At 49.1% G+C, this 20,371-nt stretch overlaps 6 protein-coding genes across 6 annotated transcripts; 4 read left to right on the forward strand and 2 right to left on the reverse strand.

Annotated features, from left to right (window-relative positions):
• Positions 1-199: 199 nt before the first annotated feature.
• CABS01_01823 (uncharacterized protein) lies at positions 200-1,157 on the forward strand (the record flags this gene model as incomplete). Its single annotated transcript, XM_060535202.1, has 2 exons — positions 200-347; positions 445-1,157. The coding sequence occupies 2 exons, from the start codon at positions 200-202 to the stop codon at positions 1,155-1,157; spliced, it is 861 nt and encodes a 286-aa protein (XP_060398391.1).
• A 1,439-nt stretch (positions 1,158-2,596) lies between these two features.
• Positions 2,597-2,875, reverse strand: CABS01_01824 (uncharacterized protein; the record flags this gene model as incomplete). The annotated part of the gene is made up of 1 exon (XM_060535203.1): positions 2,597-2,875. The coding sequence occupies one exon, from the start codon at positions 2,873-2,875 to the stop codon at positions 2,597-2,599; it is 279 nt and encodes a 92-aa protein (XP_060398392.1).
• Positions 2,876-4,924: 2,049 nt separating this feature from the next.
• CABS01_01825 (uncharacterized protein) lies at positions 4,925-5,299 on the forward strand (the record flags this gene model as incomplete). Its single annotated transcript, XM_060535204.1, has 2 exons — positions 4,925-5,055; positions 5,113-5,299. 2 exons carry the CDS (start codon positions 4,925-4,927, stop codon positions 5,297-5,299), a joined length of 318 nt encoding a protein of 105 aa, XP_060398393.1.
• A 1,789-nt stretch (positions 5,300-7,088) lies between these two features.
• CABS01_01826 (FHA domain-containing protein) lies at positions 7,089-9,348 on the reverse strand (the record flags this gene model as incomplete). The annotated part of the gene is made up of 3 exons (XM_060535205.1): positions 7,089-8,984; positions 9,037-9,248; positions 9,315-9,348. The coding sequence occupies 3 exons, from the start codon at positions 9,346-9,348 to the stop codon at positions 7,089-7,091; spliced, it is 2,142 nt and encodes a 713-aa protein (XP_060398394.1).
• Positions 9,349-11,830: 2,482 nt separating this feature from the next.
• CABS01_01827 (uncharacterized protein) lies at positions 11,831-12,040 on the forward strand (the record flags this gene model as incomplete). The annotated part of the gene is made up of 1 exon (XM_060535206.1): positions 11,831-12,040. The coding sequence occupies one exon, from the start codon at positions 11,831-11,833 to the stop codon at positions 12,038-12,040; it is 210 nt and encodes a 69-aa protein (XP_060398395.1).
• Positions 12,041-12,629: 589 nt separating this feature from the next.
• Positions 12,630-14,048, forward strand: CABS01_01828 (IFRD domain-containing protein; the record flags this gene model as incomplete). Its single annotated transcript, XM_060535207.1, has 1 exon — positions 12,630-14,048. The coding sequence occupies one exon, from the start codon at positions 12,630-12,632 to the stop codon at positions 14,046-14,048; it is 1,419 nt and encodes a 472-aa protein (XP_060398396.1).
• Positions 14,049-20,371: the final 6,323 nt, after the last annotated feature.

Below are 20,371 nucleotides of genomic sequence, written 5' to 3' on the forward strand. Positions count from 1 at the left end.
TCCTACCCGGAATCCTGGATGAGCAATTACGAGTCAGCTCAATCTGTGCCAAGTTAGGTTTATCCCCCTTGCTATAATAGAAACCTAGTCCGCGAGCCCCGGTACATGACACCTGCGCTCACTTATAAAGACTCACGAGTGAGAAGCAAAACCTCGGCCGAGATGAGAAGCTTTCAAGAGATACTGCGGAAACGAAAATATGGCAAACGGGAGCGAATACACAAGTGACTCGTCATTATCGAAAATGGAAATTTCAGAAAAGCCTCGTCTCATTGACTCCGTCACCAACACGAGAACGCGCCCGATGAAGCTACTGTTGCTCGGACTGCCGCGGACGGCCACGGAATGTAAGTCATCCCATTCAAAAACACGTTCATCCCATATCGCAACACCCTCAACTTCCACAAACCCAAACCATGCTATTTTACTAACTCAACCCGACAGCACTAAACAGCGCCCTCGAGCAACTCGGCTTCAAAGTCTTCTCCTTCCAAGCAATGTGGCCAACCTGGCAAGAGTCAATCCCGCTCTGGACGGAAGCCATCGAAGCAAAGTACCACAACCGCTGCAAACCCTACGGCCGCGCGGAATTCGACAAGCTCCTGGGCGACTTCGACGTCGTGAAGTGCCCGCACGCCCTCCTCTTCGCCGAGGACCTCGCCGCCGCCTACCCGGAAGCCCGCATCATCGTCTCCAAGCGCGACTACGAACCGTGGCGCGCCTCCATGGAGAAGACGGTCTTCAAGCTGCGCCGCTCCCTCGTGTTCCGTCTGCTGCACCCGCTCGACCCCTTTCGCGCCGCGTGGTGGCCGTTCTTGCGGCTCATCATGGACACGGCGTACGGCGGGTGGGCCGAGGCGGTACCCGGGCGTAGACCCTATGACGAGCACCACGCTCGTGTCGAAGCCATCACGCGCGAGACGCCGGAGAGGATGCTCGTCTTCTCCGGGCCCAAGGATGGGTGGGTGCCGCTGTGTGACTTTCTCGGCTTGCCGGTGCCGGAAACGCCCTATCCGTGGACGAACTCGGGAGCAGACTTTTTCGAGAAGCAGGGTCACCGCGCGGGCGAGAGGCTGTTGCTGCGCAAGCTGGCTGAGAGAGTGGCGGTCGTTGCAGGGGTTGGATTAAGCGTGTATTGGTTCCTGCGACGCTCATAGACTTCAGAAGTTGGATGCCAGCTTTGCTCTCGTCCTCATCTCGCGCGGCTACTGATTCATTTCGACTTGTCTGTTCTCGCGCCGTGACTTATTCTCAGCACCCGAGCCGGGTTCCCGTCTTGGTACGTAGTACCCGAGAAGCCGACGTCTATTGTAGCGGGACTGTGACTGGATGACCTCGGGACCCTGAGTAGCTCCAAGGTCTTCCGTTCAGTTTCTTCAAAGCCAAGATGAGTCGATCTTCTCAAACGGTGAAACAGTAGTACTTGATGAATGAACCACGTGGTAGCGCATCATTCGAAACATGATTATCTCATCGCGGTCTTCTACATCTGTGACATGGCTACTTCGATTCCGAGATACACAGCTCAGGGTAGACTCGGACCTCCAGAATGCCAATGATACTGCATCAATGTTTTGCAGATCCAGTCGGAGTATCAGATGGAACCAAAGGAGCGGTAATACGTCAGTGCCAATCAGGTGCGAGACCAACGAATCTGTACGACTCGGGACTCTCTTGGAGTGGCGACTATTGTCACTTGCTTTCTACTCGGCCGTAGTTACGGCTTCAGATGTGACCATCACTGTGGCTATGCCCATGATTGGTTTACCATAGCCATCTTCGACCATCCTATCAGAACTGCTTGTCGACTTGGTGCTGTGCCCCCTACCTGTAACATGGTATTTGGCTGGCTCAGGGCTCCCGGATGAGGGCGTTCCTGGCATACTGTGCTCTCTCACCTGCTGTAGCTGGCATATGGCTTACTTGCCGTTTTTGCAGGATAGACGAAAGATACGCTCTCCTGCTACAGCCTAGGAAATAGCTGGTGATGAGTCTAGAAGTCGCACACATTCTTACGCCCACTTGCCCAAGCATAGCCATGTTAGCTGGACAGAAAGACGAGCAAGGGCTAGCGACACACTTATCAATAGTGTTGGTTGCACGGGTACTTTTTCTCGTGACGCACGGCAGTGAAGTAAGAAGTGAACGGGCATGGGCATGAGATTTCCCATAAGGCTACATCGACGGTGACAGTGCACTGCCGACGTTTCTGTGCAGTTGACAGCCGAAAAGCGTATGAGTCCATGGGCTGAGGTTGAGACATACTCTGTATTATCTCGCCGCTTGGATGATCCGGTCCTATCACGTCTTCACATCCCGTAGGCTGGGCCGAGTCATGCTGTAAATATATTGGAGGCGCGCAGATGCGTAGCGGGAGAACGTCGTTGGTTGTCTCGTTCGCAGTGAGACAGTGTCGAGGGGCTCGGGGAAAAGGGACTTTTCCCTTCCTTTTCCGTTTTCTTGACCTTGAGACCTGCAGGAGGCTTCGCAATTGAAGCTCAATCCAGACCTAGATTTTGCGGATTTACACTACCTATCACCTCTTCGTCTCTCAACCATGTCTCTGTCATGATCTTGTTCTCTGCGTCTATCTCCTCTATTGCATGGGGGGCCAAGAGCCAAAAGGACCGCGGTGACTGGGATCCTGTTGGTTCTTCCGCTCACCGAGATAAGATGTTTGCCTGCAGTGAGAGACGCCACCACGGGTAAGGACTGGGAACGAGAGAGGGGTCGTTGGAAAGAGGCCTGTTGGAAAACATCGTGAGTGCCGAGGCGCCGCGAATCGTCTCCAGGAGGGGAGGAGCAGGAAGAAAACGAAAGGTAGAACGGCAGGGTAACCACTCGGCAAGAGTGATATGTGCATGGTAATCACCATTCGTAATTTGGATCCTCAAGATAAAGAAGAATCGTCAAAGACATGCATAGTAACCATTCGAAGACGCGCCCTGCGATGTAACGGGAGAAAAGAGACATCAACAACATGCAGCTTTCCTGGCGCAGATTTGGCCGCGACAACTTTCACGATAATCGTCGTCGATTACAAGGCCACCTACCCTTCGGCATTCGAGTTTTGGACGAGCCGTCACAGAGAGTACAAGGAGGTCAGATGATCCTTTTTGGGGATCGCGTCCAATGCTGCTGGTCGAGGGAAAGGATGGGTGGCACGAGCAGGGAATCGGCCGAGGATATGAACGGATGGGTCGGAAACACCGGGTCTTGTCTAGGAAGGCAAGCATTCTGCTGTAGTTTTTCGGCGCTTGCAATTCTTCAGCGCTCGTTCCTTGATGATCGCTTTGTCGCTCTGGGGTGCTTCATGTACCACTATGGTTCGAAGTGCTGTATCTGTCGTCGAGACCTCTACGACTCCATACATAGTGGGTGAAGCATTATGCCGGGGCGGATGGGTTAGAGCACCCGAAACCAGAAAGATTCGATTACGGGATGCCAACATCGTGAGTCTAGGTTTTTTGTTGTGTGATGGCGTTCCGCAGGCAGACCACTCTGTCCTGAAGAACTCGAGTTAGGCAGACTTAAGCTCGGATATAATGGGAGAAAGCAATGCGGGAGCATGCGTGTGTCGTGGCCAACATGTGGTTGTCATGGCTTTCGTCGGGCATGGGCCGTGCCGCAGGGTGTCGCTTGACGATACAACGAGACAAGTGATGAGAGGAGGACTATCCAAATAGATTCGGTGATTTGAAAGGTGCCACGGGAATCCTGAATGCTTGGTCTGACGATGAAGCCGTCATTTGGTCGCACTATCAGGGGCGAGTAGAGAATTTGGGACACCAAAGGAAACGGTGTCTCTCAAACGCATGATAGCCCGCGCAGCGTGGACAGGCTGCATCGAACACTGCCTGGTTCTTCTCCCCTCTGCTTGAAGGTCTAATGGAAACCTCCGCATTGCATGGGTCTGTATTCCCGCAGCTTTCCAATGCTCCCTCGAGGTGCTGGTGTGCGTCTGTGTGGGAGGATTGGCAAGGGTCGACACGGGTAGCCGCAGTTGTCGGTCGAGACTGGAGACGTGATCGCAGGGACAGCTGGCAGCCCGGGAGGAATCAGATCAGAGTCCGAGGTAGGTGAAGCCGAATGGAGAAAGAGGCGCGCATATTGTCATTCGAGAACAATGATTCGGGCTTTATCTCAAAAACGATAATCTGGAGGTCGTCTTCAGCCGGACGTAACTGAAGGAGAGATCGTAGAGCAGCAAGATCGGTTCGGGGCTCGACGCAAGGAACGCAGGCGCCGGGGAGCACATGAGGCTGCTCATACCACGGCATCGGCGAGGGTTGTAGTTACAGGATATGTAAGCCCTGTATTTCTTTGCGGCTGACGTCAATATCAGATCCAACATTTTGCCGAGACAGCCTGCCCCTCCAAAGACGGCTCGAAGAATATGCATGCCTACTTACCCAAAAGGGAGAGAGAACAAGGCGACATATGAAGTATCACCCACCGCTGTCTCCTTATTCGCTAGTCCGCGGCATGAAACGAGGCAACCAAGAAAGAAGAAGTCGAGAGCAAGGCATGGGTCACAAGACTCGGCCAGCTGTCCTCTCTGGTGATGTCTTGGCCGGCGTTGAGGGCCCGGGAGACGATAATGCTCTCCAGACCGGCTGCTGGTTAAAGGCGGTGAGGCAAACCGACACACAAGAAGGATCAGATGTTGGAGGGTCTACGTGAGTGCGATGACTTTCATGGTGTTGAGGGGAGGTTGGTCCTTCAAGTGTCGTGATGGAGAAAAGTATAAATCTGCGCAACTCCCTCCTTCACCATGCCTTCTTTCCTTTTGTCTCTCGAACACCCTGCGACGCACTCTCCTCTATCTCACGATCTTCATCCAGAGCAAAGCACCCATCAAATCTGGGAACGGCACCTGAGCTCTTCTTTTATTAGCAACGTTGTTATATCTTATTGCATCATTATGAATCGTGGGAACACGACCTCATCATCTGCCATGGCGAGTGATGAGAATGAAACTTGCGGCTGCATCGATGATGGCTACTCTGGCAGGTGGGACTTCAGAACTTGCACTCATTGCGGTGGGCACGAAAGGTGAGGCAATCCCCAATCCAGAGTCTGCTGGACTCTACGTTGACGCTTGTCACGCAGAAATCCATGCAAAACCTGCGACTCCCGAGGTGTAGTCAGAGTCCCCTGCCCTCATGGAGCTGCTGGTCAAGCTCAAGCTCTGAGTTCTCGGCCAAGAGCCGATGATCAGAACAACAAACCGGGACCCAAGGGACCGACGGGACCGACAGGCCCGGGTCAAGGTGTTGCCGGTGCCGGCTGCCACTAAACCACGGCAGCCGACGCCATCATTTGGTGTCCGAACAACCAGATAAACTCCATACATATCTAATAGAACGTTCATCTTTTCTTGAGGTTTAGTCTGGTTTGGAATTGGGCTTCGTATAGGTATAAGGTACAGGGCGTTGGTGTCATGCGCGGACGGCTCATCCCAGTTCCACTGCGTTAAGTACAGTGTTCGTCGGGAATCTAGGCAACAAATAGCACGCCAGTCCGGTAGGAGTCTGAAATCTTCATATTTGAGATCAGATAAAGGGATAGAAGAAACTTGGAAGGAAATACGACTCTTGTTTCGATGCTGCTTATATCCTTGATGAATATCGAGTGTCTCTTGACGGGGTCACTTACTCTCGCTTTCCGAGCTGCCGCAGGTAAACCACGACATGGACGGAACAGTTGGTGCCAAAACAAACCTATACTGGTAGCAGCAAATGCCGAATTCTTTCCCTACTTGTGTCCCCTTCGCTTATCCGGAGGAACGGAACCACTCAAGTACGTCCTTCGTGACTGCAAGGACGACCGACGGGAAACACAGAGAGAGGATCCGCTCAACCCTACGAGGTAGCGTGGCATCAGCCGGTTTGTGTACCGCCGCGGAAGACAACCCGGTCATTGCTACTGGAGCGATATCGAAAGGGCCGTGATCACGCGAAAGGAGCCGGCCTCGACACACAAGATACCATACAGTCATCGGTTACTTTACAGACAAGTAAGCGCCTTGAATGGAAATCGTACCCCGCTCCCTTCTCTCCCTCTAGGAACCTATGAAGTATATCCGCGGGTCGGGCAGACTCATAGCGGAGTTCAAGCCCTTTTTTCCCAGATACTCGTGAAAGAACCAAGTATGTATACGTACTCTGAGAACTAGGCTTGAGTTGTACAACAGCAATAGCATGACCTGACACGAAGGTGACGCCTTCAGTGTATTTTGGCTACACTACTGTGAACCCCACAGGCTCACTGAGAAAGGGTCATTGCACAGTTATTGGTTGTGGGTGGACCATTCACAACCTAGATCAATTATCGGGAAGAGTTCCACATAGTTATTGTAAGAGATATTCAAGACTGGTACTAAGACGAGTAAGATGACACCCGTAAAAGTCCAGCCAGGCATAGAATGAGGATATACCATATATCTGCACAGGTGTGCCGTATACTAGACGACGCCCTTGCTTCCGCGATCTCACCAAACTTCAAGCAGCCTCTGAAGAAAAAAGAAAAAACGGAACAGTTCAGCTCCAATCTGCCGGGTGAGTTGCTCGTGGGGTTCGTCAAACCTAGAACATGACGAATACCCAGGGGCTCTGTGGCCTTCCGGCAATGGTTTGTTTCATTCATCTCTTTAATCACGTATTCCGTATCGGCGTGAGGTATCATCAGAAGCTTGGAATCGCAAAGGACAAAGCCGTTACCTAAGCATTGACTGCCACGGACTAAAACGATAACTATCGTGGTAAAGAGCCATGATAGAAATAGAGAAGCGAATACCTAGCAGCCTAGTAATGTCATAACCCTCCAGGTAAGAAAACCCGCCCCACCAGTCCTGATCGAGTTGTCCTCCCCGGCCGCCCTCTCAACCGAAGCATCATCAAATTTGAATCGTTCCGTCCCATCACTTCCTTATTCTCAAATCCAGATCCCGCAAGCTCTCAACGCCGCGACTAACAGTCAGTCGGGTAGACCTAAATGGTCGAGCCCGTTCCGATCCAGTTCCCTCTCGAGAAATCAAACCAAGCCTTAAGTCGAAGATGAAGATGAAGAACGCCTAAATTAAGTCGTCAAAGAGCAGGGGCGGTTGCAGCAAGTGCTGTTACGACACCTGCCGCAGTCAACACGCCGCCACCAACGAAGTACCCAGCCTTGCTCAAAAAGCTTCGCAGACGCTTAGGGGGAGGGGGTGCTTCTGGTGTCGGCTCTGTAACCACAGAAACAACTATGGGCTGTTCGGCCGTTATTTGCGCCCCGGTTTCAGCGCTTTTCACAGCCGCCTCGATCGTCTCCTCATGAGGCGTGAGCGTTGAGATTTCACTAGCCTTACGCTTTGGAGTAGCCTTCTCCCCGGTAGGGATATTCAGTGAAGTATCCTCAGTCTGTGCCAGTGAGCCCAACTTGCTTTGCTGGAACTGATATGCACTGGTCATATCAAGCTCGGGAGTTTCCATTGCGTATGTAAGAGGGAAGTCTTGAGGACTATTGAGGAATTTCTCCCCAGAACTAGACCAGGCCGACTCGGCCACTTTGGCCGACTTGGGCGTTTCATTTACCGGCTCCGGCGCGGTGGCTGCATCGGAGGTAATGTGGTGCCCAAGCTTTGACGTAGATGGCTCAGTGGAAGTCGCAGGCGGCTCGGGAACCTGGCTGCGAGGTTGGACTGGGGTTGTATCGTTATCTTGCTCATTGCGGCGCAAGATTTGCTTATTGACCTCCCTGGCTGCGAAAAACTCCGGCTTTCCAGTAGCTTGGCCAAGGGCTTCAGCTGATGGCCCATCGTCCTGGGAGAACGCTAGAGACTCCGTGGCAGTGACAACCTTGGGAGTATTTGGGACCCGATCCCATGAAGCACGAAGTGGTGCTACTCCTTCGCTTTGAAGAAGGTAATCCGTCGGTGCAGACGTGTGCATTTGCTCGGGGTTCATGTCAGCTAAGAAGGGATTCTCAACGTGATCATCCGAAGGGTTCAATATCGACGGCAGTCTGAGGTCGTTCTGTCGTCCTTGTTCTTGCAAACCTACATAAGGTATGATAGAAGGGAGTGACGGCATAGGCGCGGGGAAGAAATGGCGACCAGCATCTGGCTGAGGGAAGTAGCTTGCGTGCGGAATGCTGAGCATTTGTTGCGATTGCGTGAAGGTAAGAGAAGGATCCTGGGCTTCCCAAGCGGCTGCCATGTCCTTAGCCTCGTCATAGCTTGGAGCTCTTGTCAGGTTCTCATCTTCGCTCTCGCTCTCAAAGACGCTGTCGGCTTCAGCGTCGTCACTGTGCTCGGAAGTCTCGGAGTCGCTGAGGCAGATGTCATCGTCGTAAGCGTCGGGCATTTCCTGGCTCGAAGGTTCATCATCGGGATAGCTTTCGGACTCGTCGTCATCGTAAGAATCCTCTGATTCTGACTCCGATGCGAATACCAGAGGGAGTTTCGAGTTCATTCTATGGCTGGAGGGCATATCCTCGTCTTCCTCTTCGTCGTACGGAGCATCCAGCTCAATCGTCACCTCCTGATCTTGCGTGGCGTTGGGAGCGCGTTCGGAGGGCTTATCTGTATCCTTCTGGATATCTTCGTCGATGACAATTGGCTCCACCCCCGGAGGAATGAAGCTGGGAAAGGAACCAGCCAAGCCTGTGGTCGATTTAGGCATCTCGATCTTGCGAATCTTCTCGACGGTGGCACGGATGTCGTCCGTAGTAGACATGTCTTCGTCGCTACTCTCTGAGTCGGAATCATCGGGGACGGAAAAGGTTGGGCGACCGCTGAGCTCTGAAGCTTTGGCTTTGGCTAGGTGGTCGAATTCCCAGTCCACCTGGATCGTACACGGGGGAAAGAGGTCATTGGACCGTTGAATGTCAATCCCAAACTTGACTATGTCGCCCCTTGCCAGCTCTTTCGCTGTATATGGAGACAGCTTTAGAGAGTTATGGTAGGTTCCGTGCAGCGAGCCGACGTCTTTGACGAATAGTTTCTAGTCGTTGTGTTAGCAGTCAGCGTAAATATGTTTCAAGTAGAGGGCATACCTTGTGATACCAGTCGACGGTGATTTTCGCATGCTCCCGGGACATCACCGGGCTGTCGAAGTAGCAGTTATCCGCTCTTGCTTCCAAGTTGGAAAATCGCTTGCTTGTCCGGCCGATGTTCACAACGCTTGGGTGCTTCTGTTCGAGGATAACCCGTCGCTCCGGGAAGTGAAACTCGGGGTTTGGATATTGGACGGAGACGGTGAGCAGAACTAGACCATGATTTTGTCAGGACTGATCATTCGGAGGGGGAAGCGAAATGGGAGTGTCGAGCTTACCGTCCTCCGCTTGAGGCTTCACGCCCGTCGCCATCTTGTCAACGTCTTCTCGACTGTATCCGTGATCTGGCGAGAGTGGGTTAAAGAAGAGAACGAGGGCGATGAGGAGCTCCCGAGAGCGATGGTAATTGTGATGGAGGATGGAAGTTTGTCTTGGGTGCCCACGGTGTTGCTGTGAAGGAGGGAGAAGTGACTAAAGTAAAGCCTCTCCTTCGCGGGCTGAAGTTAATGAGCGGGCATGGAGTAGGCGGGAGGGAGACAGAAAGGTAAGGCAGGAGGAACGAGACAGTGTAAGTTGGAAGTCGAGGTCGCCGAGGTGGACGAAGTGGGGCAGGAATCCGGAGCAGGCACCGTGTTGTCACTGTTCGGTATCAGGCAGTCGCGGCAGTGCAGGCAGCGATAACGCCTTATCGCACTCGGCTTGGTGCGCGGAAGGGGCAGGTTGCAGGGGGAATATCGGGGTCTTGGGCAAGTGCAGTGGGGAAAGGCGTCTGGTAGTGAGGTGGGTTGGTGGGGTTATCAGCAGCGAGGTTGTGAGGTCCGAACAGTCCCGGCACGTCCACTTACCTCGATAGCGGTAAGGTAGGAAGTGTGGAAGTGTAGTGTCGAAGCTGATAGGATGGAGAGTAGGTAAGGTAGGTGGAGGGTAGGTAAGTAAGAGTGAAGCTGGGAAGTGAGAGAGAGCACAAGGTCTGCCTGCGAACCATGAAATCGATGGCTCGAGTTCCGGTCGCTCCAAACGAAAGGAAGGTAAGACCACCTCCTCAGTTGTTCCTTCCCGGGCTGCCTTCGAAGGTACTGGGCAGCTTAAGGTAAGGTAAGACCGATGATTCGTACCTTGGTGAACCTGACTGTGAGTTGCGTTGCCTCGAATGGTCCGCCAGAGATGCACAGTGCGTGTCTGAGATCAGGCTCGGGGCGTTCCAATTTAGTGATGACGGGATTAGGAAAGAGGGGCACACCTTAGACCTCACCACATGGCACCTGACAGCTGGAATGTGAAGGAGGCCAGCGGGGTCAACAGATGTACCTTCCCGCTGCCTTGCCTCAAATTCTCGAGATACCTCAGAGCTCAGAAAGGCATAAAACGCATCAAAGTCACCATGACTGTCAGATAGGTCGGACTTTGCCTCTGTATAATCTAGGGCAGCCATAGATAGCCTCAGGGCGACAGACTGCACGGCATAGAGCGGTCCTAACGGCCAAGGATAAAGTAGTTCGTCAAGGTTGTACCAACCAATATTAAGGGAGGCCCGCTCTGGTGTGGTGTAAGTAGCTATTCACGCTTGTGACTCTCATGGCTTTCTCATCAACCTGGTCGAACACCTCAGTTGAGAAAAGCCATCTCAGCCTCTGTCACTCTGGTAAATTACCTACCGATCCTCAAACCCGGGCCAGCTCCTACCGTCCACGTCGCCGAGCCCAATCTGCGCAACTGCGCGCTCTCCAATTTTGCTTTGCAGAATTCCCAAGGTATCTGCCTACCTTATCCGTACCTACCTCACGCTCACCCTTGCATATCTTTTGGCCTAAGGAAGCACCTGACAGACCTCAAGGTGCCAACCCGGTGATTGAACACGCCAACACACAGGTACCTCCCTTCTTGGAATTATTCTGTAATTATGACTATCATACTGCGCTTTTCAAAGAGTATTTTCTCATCAACATACAAATGATGATAACAAAGAATAGTGAAAGTACCTTGGCAGCAGTAGTATTGAGCGACAGACGATGTGCCTTACTCCACGTCTGCTCGAGGCGGACGATACAGTCGTGCTTCGGCTGAGGCCTACTGGTCGTGTACCTCACGCATGACAATAGGTATTTTTGTCCTGCCTTATCGACATAATGTTGACCTAGGGGCAGATTGGGTTGCATCTGCTCATCTGTCACCGGGTGGCCTGAGTTGTCGCAAACTGTCACTGGTTCCCTTCATGCCCATCGCTAACAAAAGCCACAGGGACGAGTTGAGATCCAGACGAATCTGGTTAGGCGGCGGGTGAAAGACCAGGGATGGGGGGGATTCACTGGCGCCGCCCTTGAATGTCTAGACTTAGAAACGGTCAGATGATGCCGGCTGGGTTCACTTCAACTCGCCTGTATGCGTATCTGTTTCCCATCCATCTCACAATCCCGAATGGCCCCATGTTCTCCCCATACGCAGTAACTCCCTACCTAAGGCAAGCAACAAGCTACATCACAGTCATCCATGGCTTTCTTTCTCCCTCGAATGCGGAACACTACGGTTCAACGGGCAGAAGTTCAACAGTGAGTGGAGGACCACACTCCGTCCGCAACCACGTAACCAAGGACGGGGGATGATCTGCTTACAGGGGTACCTCCCAGGAATGCGCGAGCGGACAGACCACGCCCACTTTGCCCCCACAGGAAGACATCATCCTGGAGTCCTTGACCTCGAGCGTGTGGAGTGACAAAAGTTGACTGATGTATCCTTACGCAGTACGCATGAATACGCAGTACAAGTATGTCAGAAATGGAGGGGCAAAATGCGCCTGATGTCTGGATTTTTGTTTGCCGGATGTTCTGCTGCCGCTGCCGCCGTTCCTGTCCATCCTGCTGCTTTGTCCCCGAGCTCAACCTTGCATCCAGCTGCGTGTCTCGCCCTACACACGATTGAAAAGTCTCTTTCGTCATTCGTCATCCACAACGCTCGCTCGCTCTTTTTCTGCGATCCCTGTGCGACACCCGACAGGCATCCTTGGTGAATCAAGGGTTCCCCTCTGATGAAATGTGAATGCCACCCTCTTCTTCTATCGCTGCCACCCACCACCTTCACCACTCTTCTCCGACCCTCCACAACTTATTTTTTTTCAACCGTTGCCCTAAAAAATCCCAAGCTCCTCCTCACCTCCGAAAAGACGGTCTGGTCTGGTGACTCACGAAGCCCATCTTTCAGTTTCCAGTTTCCGCGGTGTCCTTTGAACTCTCTCAAATACTCGTCGAGCCGCTAGGTAATCACCAACTTGTACGGTCCAAACCTATCTCCGGATTCGACGCACTCACCCTTGCGTCTCGACCTATCTCCGGATTTCCTCCCTGACCTATATATAGAGAAGCCGAATACCATCCATGGATTGTTGGAGAAGGACGCAAAACACAATTAGAAGCAACACCATCTTCAAAGAAACGCCACCGCGCTACAAGCACAGAAGGTCCTAGACCCCGATTCTCACAAATCAGGCAACCCACACATATACAGGTCTTCTCCCACGAGAAGTTCCGCTCACAGCAACTCTCTCTCTACACTCTACACACCACTCTTACACATACATTCCACCTTACACCGTCGCCACTATGCACGACCTCAGACTCAAGGTTCTTCGCGAGAGCGGCAAGACCGTCTCCAAGAAGGCCAAATCACGCCCCGAGTCCGCTCGCGCCTCCATGAGAAACTCGCCCAACGTCTCTCCTGGCCACTCTCAGATCAACTCCCCAGCACATTCTCGCGCTGGTAGTCGCTACGCCTCAGAAGACGAAGGCAGCGACTCCGATTACGATGATGGCATGACCATGAGCACCCTGTCAAATCACTCGGATACCGCTTTGGACGAGGCAACAGAACCCAACTGGGCGCAATTACTACAGGATCGCATCGTCGAGCTGCAAGATCGCAAGCGGACAAATACCCAGAGACGCGAGGCGACCCTGATGTCCTACCTGCACCTTGTCAAACACCACTACGGCGGCCGTCAAGTCAGCAACTCCTTACAAGACATCGTCACAGCGTTGATGAAGAACACCAGGTCCGGAGGTAGCTTCCTCGAGCGCCTCATGTCCCTAAAGTCTCTCTCAGCCACCCTCCTCACCACGCCATCAGACTCCCTGTTCGACGACATCTACCCGCAACTCGAGAAGACCCTTGAAGACGACGACGACAACGACGTCAAGGCGGCCGCGATCTGGGCCATGGCAGTCACAACGATGTACGGCGGTGGTGGCGAAGAGTCAGCAAGCGAGCTGCTCGAATACCTAGTCACCATCGTGGAAAGCGACGGTGAATCAGTCGGCGCAGCAGACAGTGGCGACGTCGTCACCTCCGCCCTCGAGGCCTGGGCCTTCGTTGCCAGCCAAGTAGACGACATCACCGAGAACGTCTACTCCGCCATCGAAGCCTTCGTGGAGCAACTCGACAGCACCGACGTGGAGGTCCAAGCGAGCGCGGGCTTCAACATCGCCTTCATCTTCGAGGCGGCGCGCGACCACGAGGAGGAGACGGGCGAGCCGATGAACCTTCAGTACGACCCCAAGAAGCTCATCGCCCTCATGGCCGAGGCCTCCAAGCCCTCCGTCAAGCAGACGGCGCGCAGGGACAGACGACACCTGCGCAAGCAGTTCACCAGCATCGTCTCGTCCTTGGAGCACGGAAAGGGACCGGGCTACTCGAGCGCAAGCCGTCCGGCCTTTAACCCGCACACGGGCGGCACCAAGGCCGATCCCGGCGCGGGCCGCAGGGGCGACGACGACGACGGCGAGAACCGCGCATTCGGGTACCGCGAGAAGCTTCGTCTAGGTTCTACAGTTGTACTCATCGACTCGTGGTCTCTCATGGCGCGTGTCGAGGCAACGAAAACCATCCTGGGCGGCGGACTGCCTACGCACTTCAACGACAACCCTACTGTGGCGGAGCTGCTGGATAACGCTGAGACGGAGGAGGCCTCGGCACAGCTGTACGCAGCGCGTCCCAACAAGAGTGCGAAGCACATGAGGAGGTAGAAGGCGATCGTTTGCTTCTTAGCAGCGACTGGAGAAGTGGGAGGAATGGGCAGAATATGGCGTATGCCTTGGGAGCAGCATTCATTGGTGGAGAGAATTGCGTTGGCATGCTTTCTTTCCTATGTACAGATTCACGATAGAGCATTACGGTCCAACAAAAAAAAAGGGATACGAAACGCATAGTATGAGGCATAACCCTTACGTATTGCGAAATGAGGCAGAAGATACCACAGAGCGGAGGATCCTCGTTGCTAAATACACTTAGCCTACATCATTGGGAATTGACATTGGTTGATAAACTGAGGCTTCACTTTGACTGAACCTGTGATGTATTATTGTTTTCTTTGATTTCTCTTCACACCATTCAGGTTTGATTTTCAATGGAAGACTTACGCCGCCGGCGCTACACAACGACTGCACCTATCCATCAGGGGGCGGCGTTCACATGTCGCACAGCAGGGTGGATATACGGTTGCCATTTGATGTAGCGTTGGTGGTCAGTCGGGTACGAGCTGGAGAGGAGGGGGAAAAGAGAGCGGGAGGGCGGCAGAAAGAGTGTCCCTGGCCGATACCCAATGAAGAAGCTATGGAGGGATGCCGATGTATGTGTCCTGGAGGCAACATGTTCGGGTGGCATTCGTTTCAGGGAGAACTTTTGAGCGGCGACAAACGGAAGGTGATGCTGCCCATTTTGGGGGCCACGAAAGTGAACCCAGGCCAACTATCCGTACATGTACGACAGACGGCGCTGATGAAATCCCGCTCAAGTTGACTTGCAGGACAATTGCAGAGACGGGGCAGCGATGCAGTCCAATGGCTCGCAGTGAGTAGGTAGTTGAAACCGTGAAAGCCCCTAGACTCTGGATATGCAGCGTGCTCCTATGGCTTCGAATTCGAACCCATCTCGATGCACTCACATCAACCTGTCTTGACCACTCAACATACCTTTACAAACGGGCGTGGTCGGGTCGGGGGAGGGAAGCGGGATGACCGGCATGAGCCGCCGACCCCAGACGGAGGAGCAGTGGAAAGTCCATCGAGTCTGGGCCACCCCGTCGAGGTGCGCCTTCGCCACCGCCGGTTGGAGTACGTGGACAAATCGGACTATTCCGTTTTTTTTCGAGGCCTCGTGGGGTCGAACGAAGCAGACGAGAGCTGAGGTGCGCGGGTTTTTGGAGTACCGTTTCGCTTGGTTGCAGTGGCGATTTACCCGTATTGTGTTTCAATCTTTTTTTTTTTTTTTTGCCCCCTTTACTCGACTTACCTAAACTGCGCACTCGATTCTCTATGAAGGACTGAGACAGTGACCACTAACGGGAGGCGGTGATAGGAGGGATGGGAATCGGCACATCGGATAGCTGAAATATCGTATCCCCTGTTTGTAGCAGCGTCCGTGTGTTTCTGGGGGCCGCGGCTTGTTCTTGTGAGATGACGTACGAACGTCATTCGATGTTGCAAGTGTGGAAGAGCTCGAGCTCGGACTCAAGTGAAAGGTCTTGGGGGGCAGCAGGAAAGTCATACTCGTTGCCCGGTTCACAAGGCGGCGCCGTCTGCAACAGACGGACGAAAATGTTTCAGACGTTTAATTTCGAGGTTCAATCATGATCTTCCGAATAAGTCTTGATCAATACCTCGTCACAAAGAAGCCAGCGTGCCGCCAGGTCGAAAAAAAAAAAAAAAAAAGTGTCAAAAGTGTCACTCAGACTTCCCGTCAGTGGTGGCTCTGTCCCGGCAAGGTTCCCCGTGCCAATTTTATTTTCGGTTTTCACCTCGAGACTATTTTCTCGTGGCGCCGACGATGAGACCCTTGTCTAGTGGATGATCGGTATCCTCCCGTCGCCCAGCCAAAAAAGAGGTTGAACCCACTTGGCTTTGGTTTAGCACTTCAAGACGGGAAACATCACTCTTGGAAACAGGCGCCCGAGCCAGCCCACGCAAGTCCCACCTCTGGTGTGCTGTGGGGGCCCGGTTTCCAGGGGATCCCGTTTGAGCACAGGTGGATAGAGGTGACAGAAGTGGGAAAAGCCCGTCCCGATGGCGTCTGGCGTCTATTTGCAAATTGCATTTGTGAGGTGATCAGAGAGAGGGGAGGTTGGGAGAGGGAAGAAATGCTTGTCAAACCTTGTTTTCGTACGAAAGGGATAATAGAGAAAAGACGGAAAGTTGGTCTCTTTGTGGCAAAGGAAGATTGTAAGACTATCTATCTATATGGGTCGAGGGGCTGGGAGTGACCGGGGTGGGTGAGAGTGTTTCGGAGCGATAGACAAGGTTATGGCAAAGGCATCGAGATATCGAAGTGACCCCGGCCGGTATGATGGATATCTGAACACAGTGAACAGTATCCTCATGTCGAGATACCCATAGGAATGGAATGGGTAGGAAGTCGACAAAGACAATGGCCAAAGGGGAACCGTTTCGGACACGCAGGGTCAAGGCAAGGACAGGTTCCAACGCTGAGCAAACGGCTGCGCGGGACGACATAACGGCGGTGAGGAATCGGACCTCTAACAATGCAGCGTTTGACCGAGTTCAAACAGCTAGAAGAGCAGACGTGACATGGGGGCCGAGATGTGTGGTGCATTCTATCCCGCTGAGTGGTTCCAGCCCCGTTGCAACAGAAGGACTGCACATGAGCCACGAGGGCACTGTAGTCTGGACAGACAACACCAGGTATTCCTACGTTAACCACTCAGTTGTCTTCACCTGCGAGTACTGTGAGAGGAGGGATGTGAAGATGTAAGGCACATTTGGTTACCTCGACAGCTCGACCACATTCGAAGTTGAGAAGCGTGCAGGACGCTCTGCAGGCCTGCAGGGACCCGATTTCCCACACGCCCCAGGCCTGCGGCGGCAATTGGCCCGTCGCCTCATGCTTCTGGTGCCTCTTAAGCTCCTTTCGGGAAGCGAGCGAGGGACAACTCATCAACCATCTCCACCCTGTCACGGCATCACACTTGGTGGACGGACCAATCTCTTTCTCAATCTGATGCTTTTCTCGATTCTCACGTCAACTTTTGTGGCCATGGACAGTTGAGACGAGGAGGGGAGGGACTGGACAGAAGATTGCCAGTGTGTCCGGTTGCTTGCTGCGGCCCAAGTAAGTGTGGAAAGGTACTCCGTAAGGTAAGGTAGGTACGAATACACCTACTATATACCGTAGAAACTCACGCCGTTCGAACTTGCGTTAGCCCGTGCTAACCCTACTAGCGTTCCCTACCTAGCCCTTTTAGGAAGTTAGATTTCGTGATTATTTAGCGGCGCTATACCTAATATAAAAAGTAATAAAGGGTTATTTTTTTATTTTTTATTTTTTTTTAATTACTTATTTATTATTACTTATTACTTATTACTTATTACTTATTATTTATTACTACTTATTAACTATATTTCTATTTATTTTTATTATCCATATCCTTTTATAAATTATATTACTAAATCTATTACTAATTATATTATTAATTATACTATTAATTATACTATTAATTATACTTTTATTATAGACCTTATAATACTTTTATAACGGGCCCTCGCTAAAAAGAGCTTAAATACTATAAAAAAGCTAGAGCTAATTATATTTTTAATAACTAAGCGTTACGGGCTAGCTCCTATTCTTATTAAAAACTAAAAATATATACTACGAAGTAGCCTAGTTAAGCGCCGCTATTATTACTATACTTACTAAATTAAAATCGACTTTTTAATATTTATAAAATATTATTACATAAAGAAGCTTAATAAAAAAGTAATTAACTTATTAAGGCTATACTAAAGTAAGACCGAGCTCCTAGGAATTTATAAACGTTTTATATATTAAAAAGCTATAAATTAATTTAAAATCCCTCGAAGTACGGTTATTACTTAGTATTAAAACTATAATTTTATTATTATTTAATCCTCTAATTATACTTATTACTTATAGTAACTTAAGCTTAAAATAGCTCTTTATACCTTTTTTTATTAATAATATAATAAAGGGAAGCTCGTTATTATTAATTAGTTTAAAAAGAACGCTAAGCGGATTTTTATTTAATAAAATCTAAGTAATAAATATATTTTTACTTTTTTTTTTAGTTAGTTCCGTAGCTTTTAAAATTATATAAAAATTACTTAACGTTAACTTATTAAATAAGTATTAAAACTACTTATAGAATATTATAAAGTTATTAATAGCTTTTTTTTTATTTAACGAGTTAATTAAATAAGCTTAGTTAAAGTAAAGTAGTTAAACCTCGGAAATTTATTTAGAAATTTAACCTACTAATTTCCTAACTTATAAATTCTTAACCTCGACGAGACCTTAGTTCTATTTAAATACCTTAACGGCTATATATATAATAATATTAGGGCTAAAACCGTAGTTAATAAAAGTAACCGTAATAACTAAAATAAATAATAAGCTATACTTATACTCTATATATTTATTAATAGTATATAATAAATTAAACCGAAAATTATTTTTTATAATAAGCTTATAAAAAAAAGAGGTTAATTATAAAAAAAAGAGGGCTAATTATATACTAAAAAAGTAATAATTAAATTTAATAAAACTATTTATAATAATAAGTACTTATTTAAATAATAAATTAAAAAGGAATTAGTAATACTAATTAAGAATAACGAGTACTTTTTAGTTATAAACGTCGCTACTTTTTATAAAATAGATTCTATCCTTACGTAATTACGTTAGTATAATATTATACCCTACTTTATTTTATTAAAAACTACTTCCCTTTTCTAACCTCTTAATACTATAATTAATAAACCCTTTAAATAGTAATTTTTAAAAATAACTAACGCTTATATACTTAATAAAAAAAAAGTAGTTAGTTAGTAAAAAGAGCTTAAGTAGGAGACTAATATAAAAAAGATAATAATTATTCAAATAGTTATTATAATAATTACGTAATTAGTTAATAAAAAGGGCTTAATAATTAACTAAGCCTTTTTATAATATAGAATATTTATTTAGCCCGATAATAACTAAGTTAATAAGATCTAAATTAAAAACGTACTAGCCGAGGCTATTAATTATATTAAGTAAGAATTATATAATATAAAAGCTTATATTAAATAAGAGACGCTATAAGAGGAGATTTTAAATTATATTATTTAGAATAACGGGTTAGAATATATTTTTATAATAGAGGACGTTCGTAATAATATTAATAAGTAGTATATTAACTTAATAATTTAATTACTTAGTAATTAAGCTATTAAAAATAAGGGTAGGTTAGAAGCTAAGAGCTACTTATATATAGCTTTTAATTAACCTTTTTACTTATTTTTATTAATTTAATATAAAAAGCCTAAATCTATCGAGTTTATTAAAATAATTATTAAATTAAATTAATTATAAGTCTAGTCTCGATAATAAGCTCTTATTAATCCGATTATTTAAAATATTAGCTTATACTAAAATTACGTAGCGGTTATATTTATTTAAATTAGGTAGTATTACGGTTCTACTAAACCGCTAGTAGGGTTAGCATGGGCTAATGTAAGTTCGAACGGCGTGAGTTTCTACGGTAGATGGTTGTCACGGTGGTGTTGGCTGTTGCCATCCCTCGTCCCAGCCCAAAGACCCAAAACCCGGCCCAGCCCAGCCGCTCCCGCGATCACGTTGCCGTCATCCTCGGCGCTACGTGTGTACATACCTTGGGCGTAGATAATTGCAGTGGCCCGCTTGTACCGAGTAAACAGAATAGGTGCAGCACAGGTCGCAGAGGGTCAGCTTGGACGGGAAGGATATCCCAGGCAGAGCCCGACGAAGCGTTCCCCCCTCTCGACCGCACTTCCCTGTCCGTTTGGGCTGGCCTGTGTGCCTGTGTGCCTGTTGTGTGCTTCTCTCTGTGCGTGCTGATTCCAGGTTGTCTGTTAGTCTTGCGGCCTGCCTGCATCATCCAAGATTGTTAGGTCGCCTGTCCATCGCCTGTCGCCTCTATCTGCTTACCCCCCCCCCCCCGGCTTGCCTCTTTCTAAGATACCTCTAAGTACCTTGTTATTAAAGAAAGTTAATTCTTTCTAAGTCATAAGTATAAGAATATAGTTTTAATAAAATAGTATAGTACCTATTTAGTACTTAAATTAAAATATTTTTTTAAGCTCGCTATAAGAGAAAAATAATTATATTACTAACTACTTATTATTAAAGTTTATAATTAATACTATAGCTTTAATTATAATAGCTTTATTTATAATAAATAAAAAGTTTAATTATAAGTCCTTTAAAAGCCTCTTTTTAAAAGCTATAAAAGCTTTTAAGTTAAGTTAAAATGCTTATTAAAATATTAATAACTAAACTAACTTTATAATAACGGCTTTAA

This window comes from Colletotrichum abscissum (assembly GCF_030869225.1).
Source record: "Colletotrichum abscissum strain IMI 504890 chromosome Unknown Scaffold_3.1, whole genome shotgun sequence".
Classification (NCBI taxonomy): Eukaryota; Fungi; Ascomycota; class Sordariomycetes; order Glomerellales; family Glomerellaceae; genus Colletotrichum; species Colletotrichum abscissum.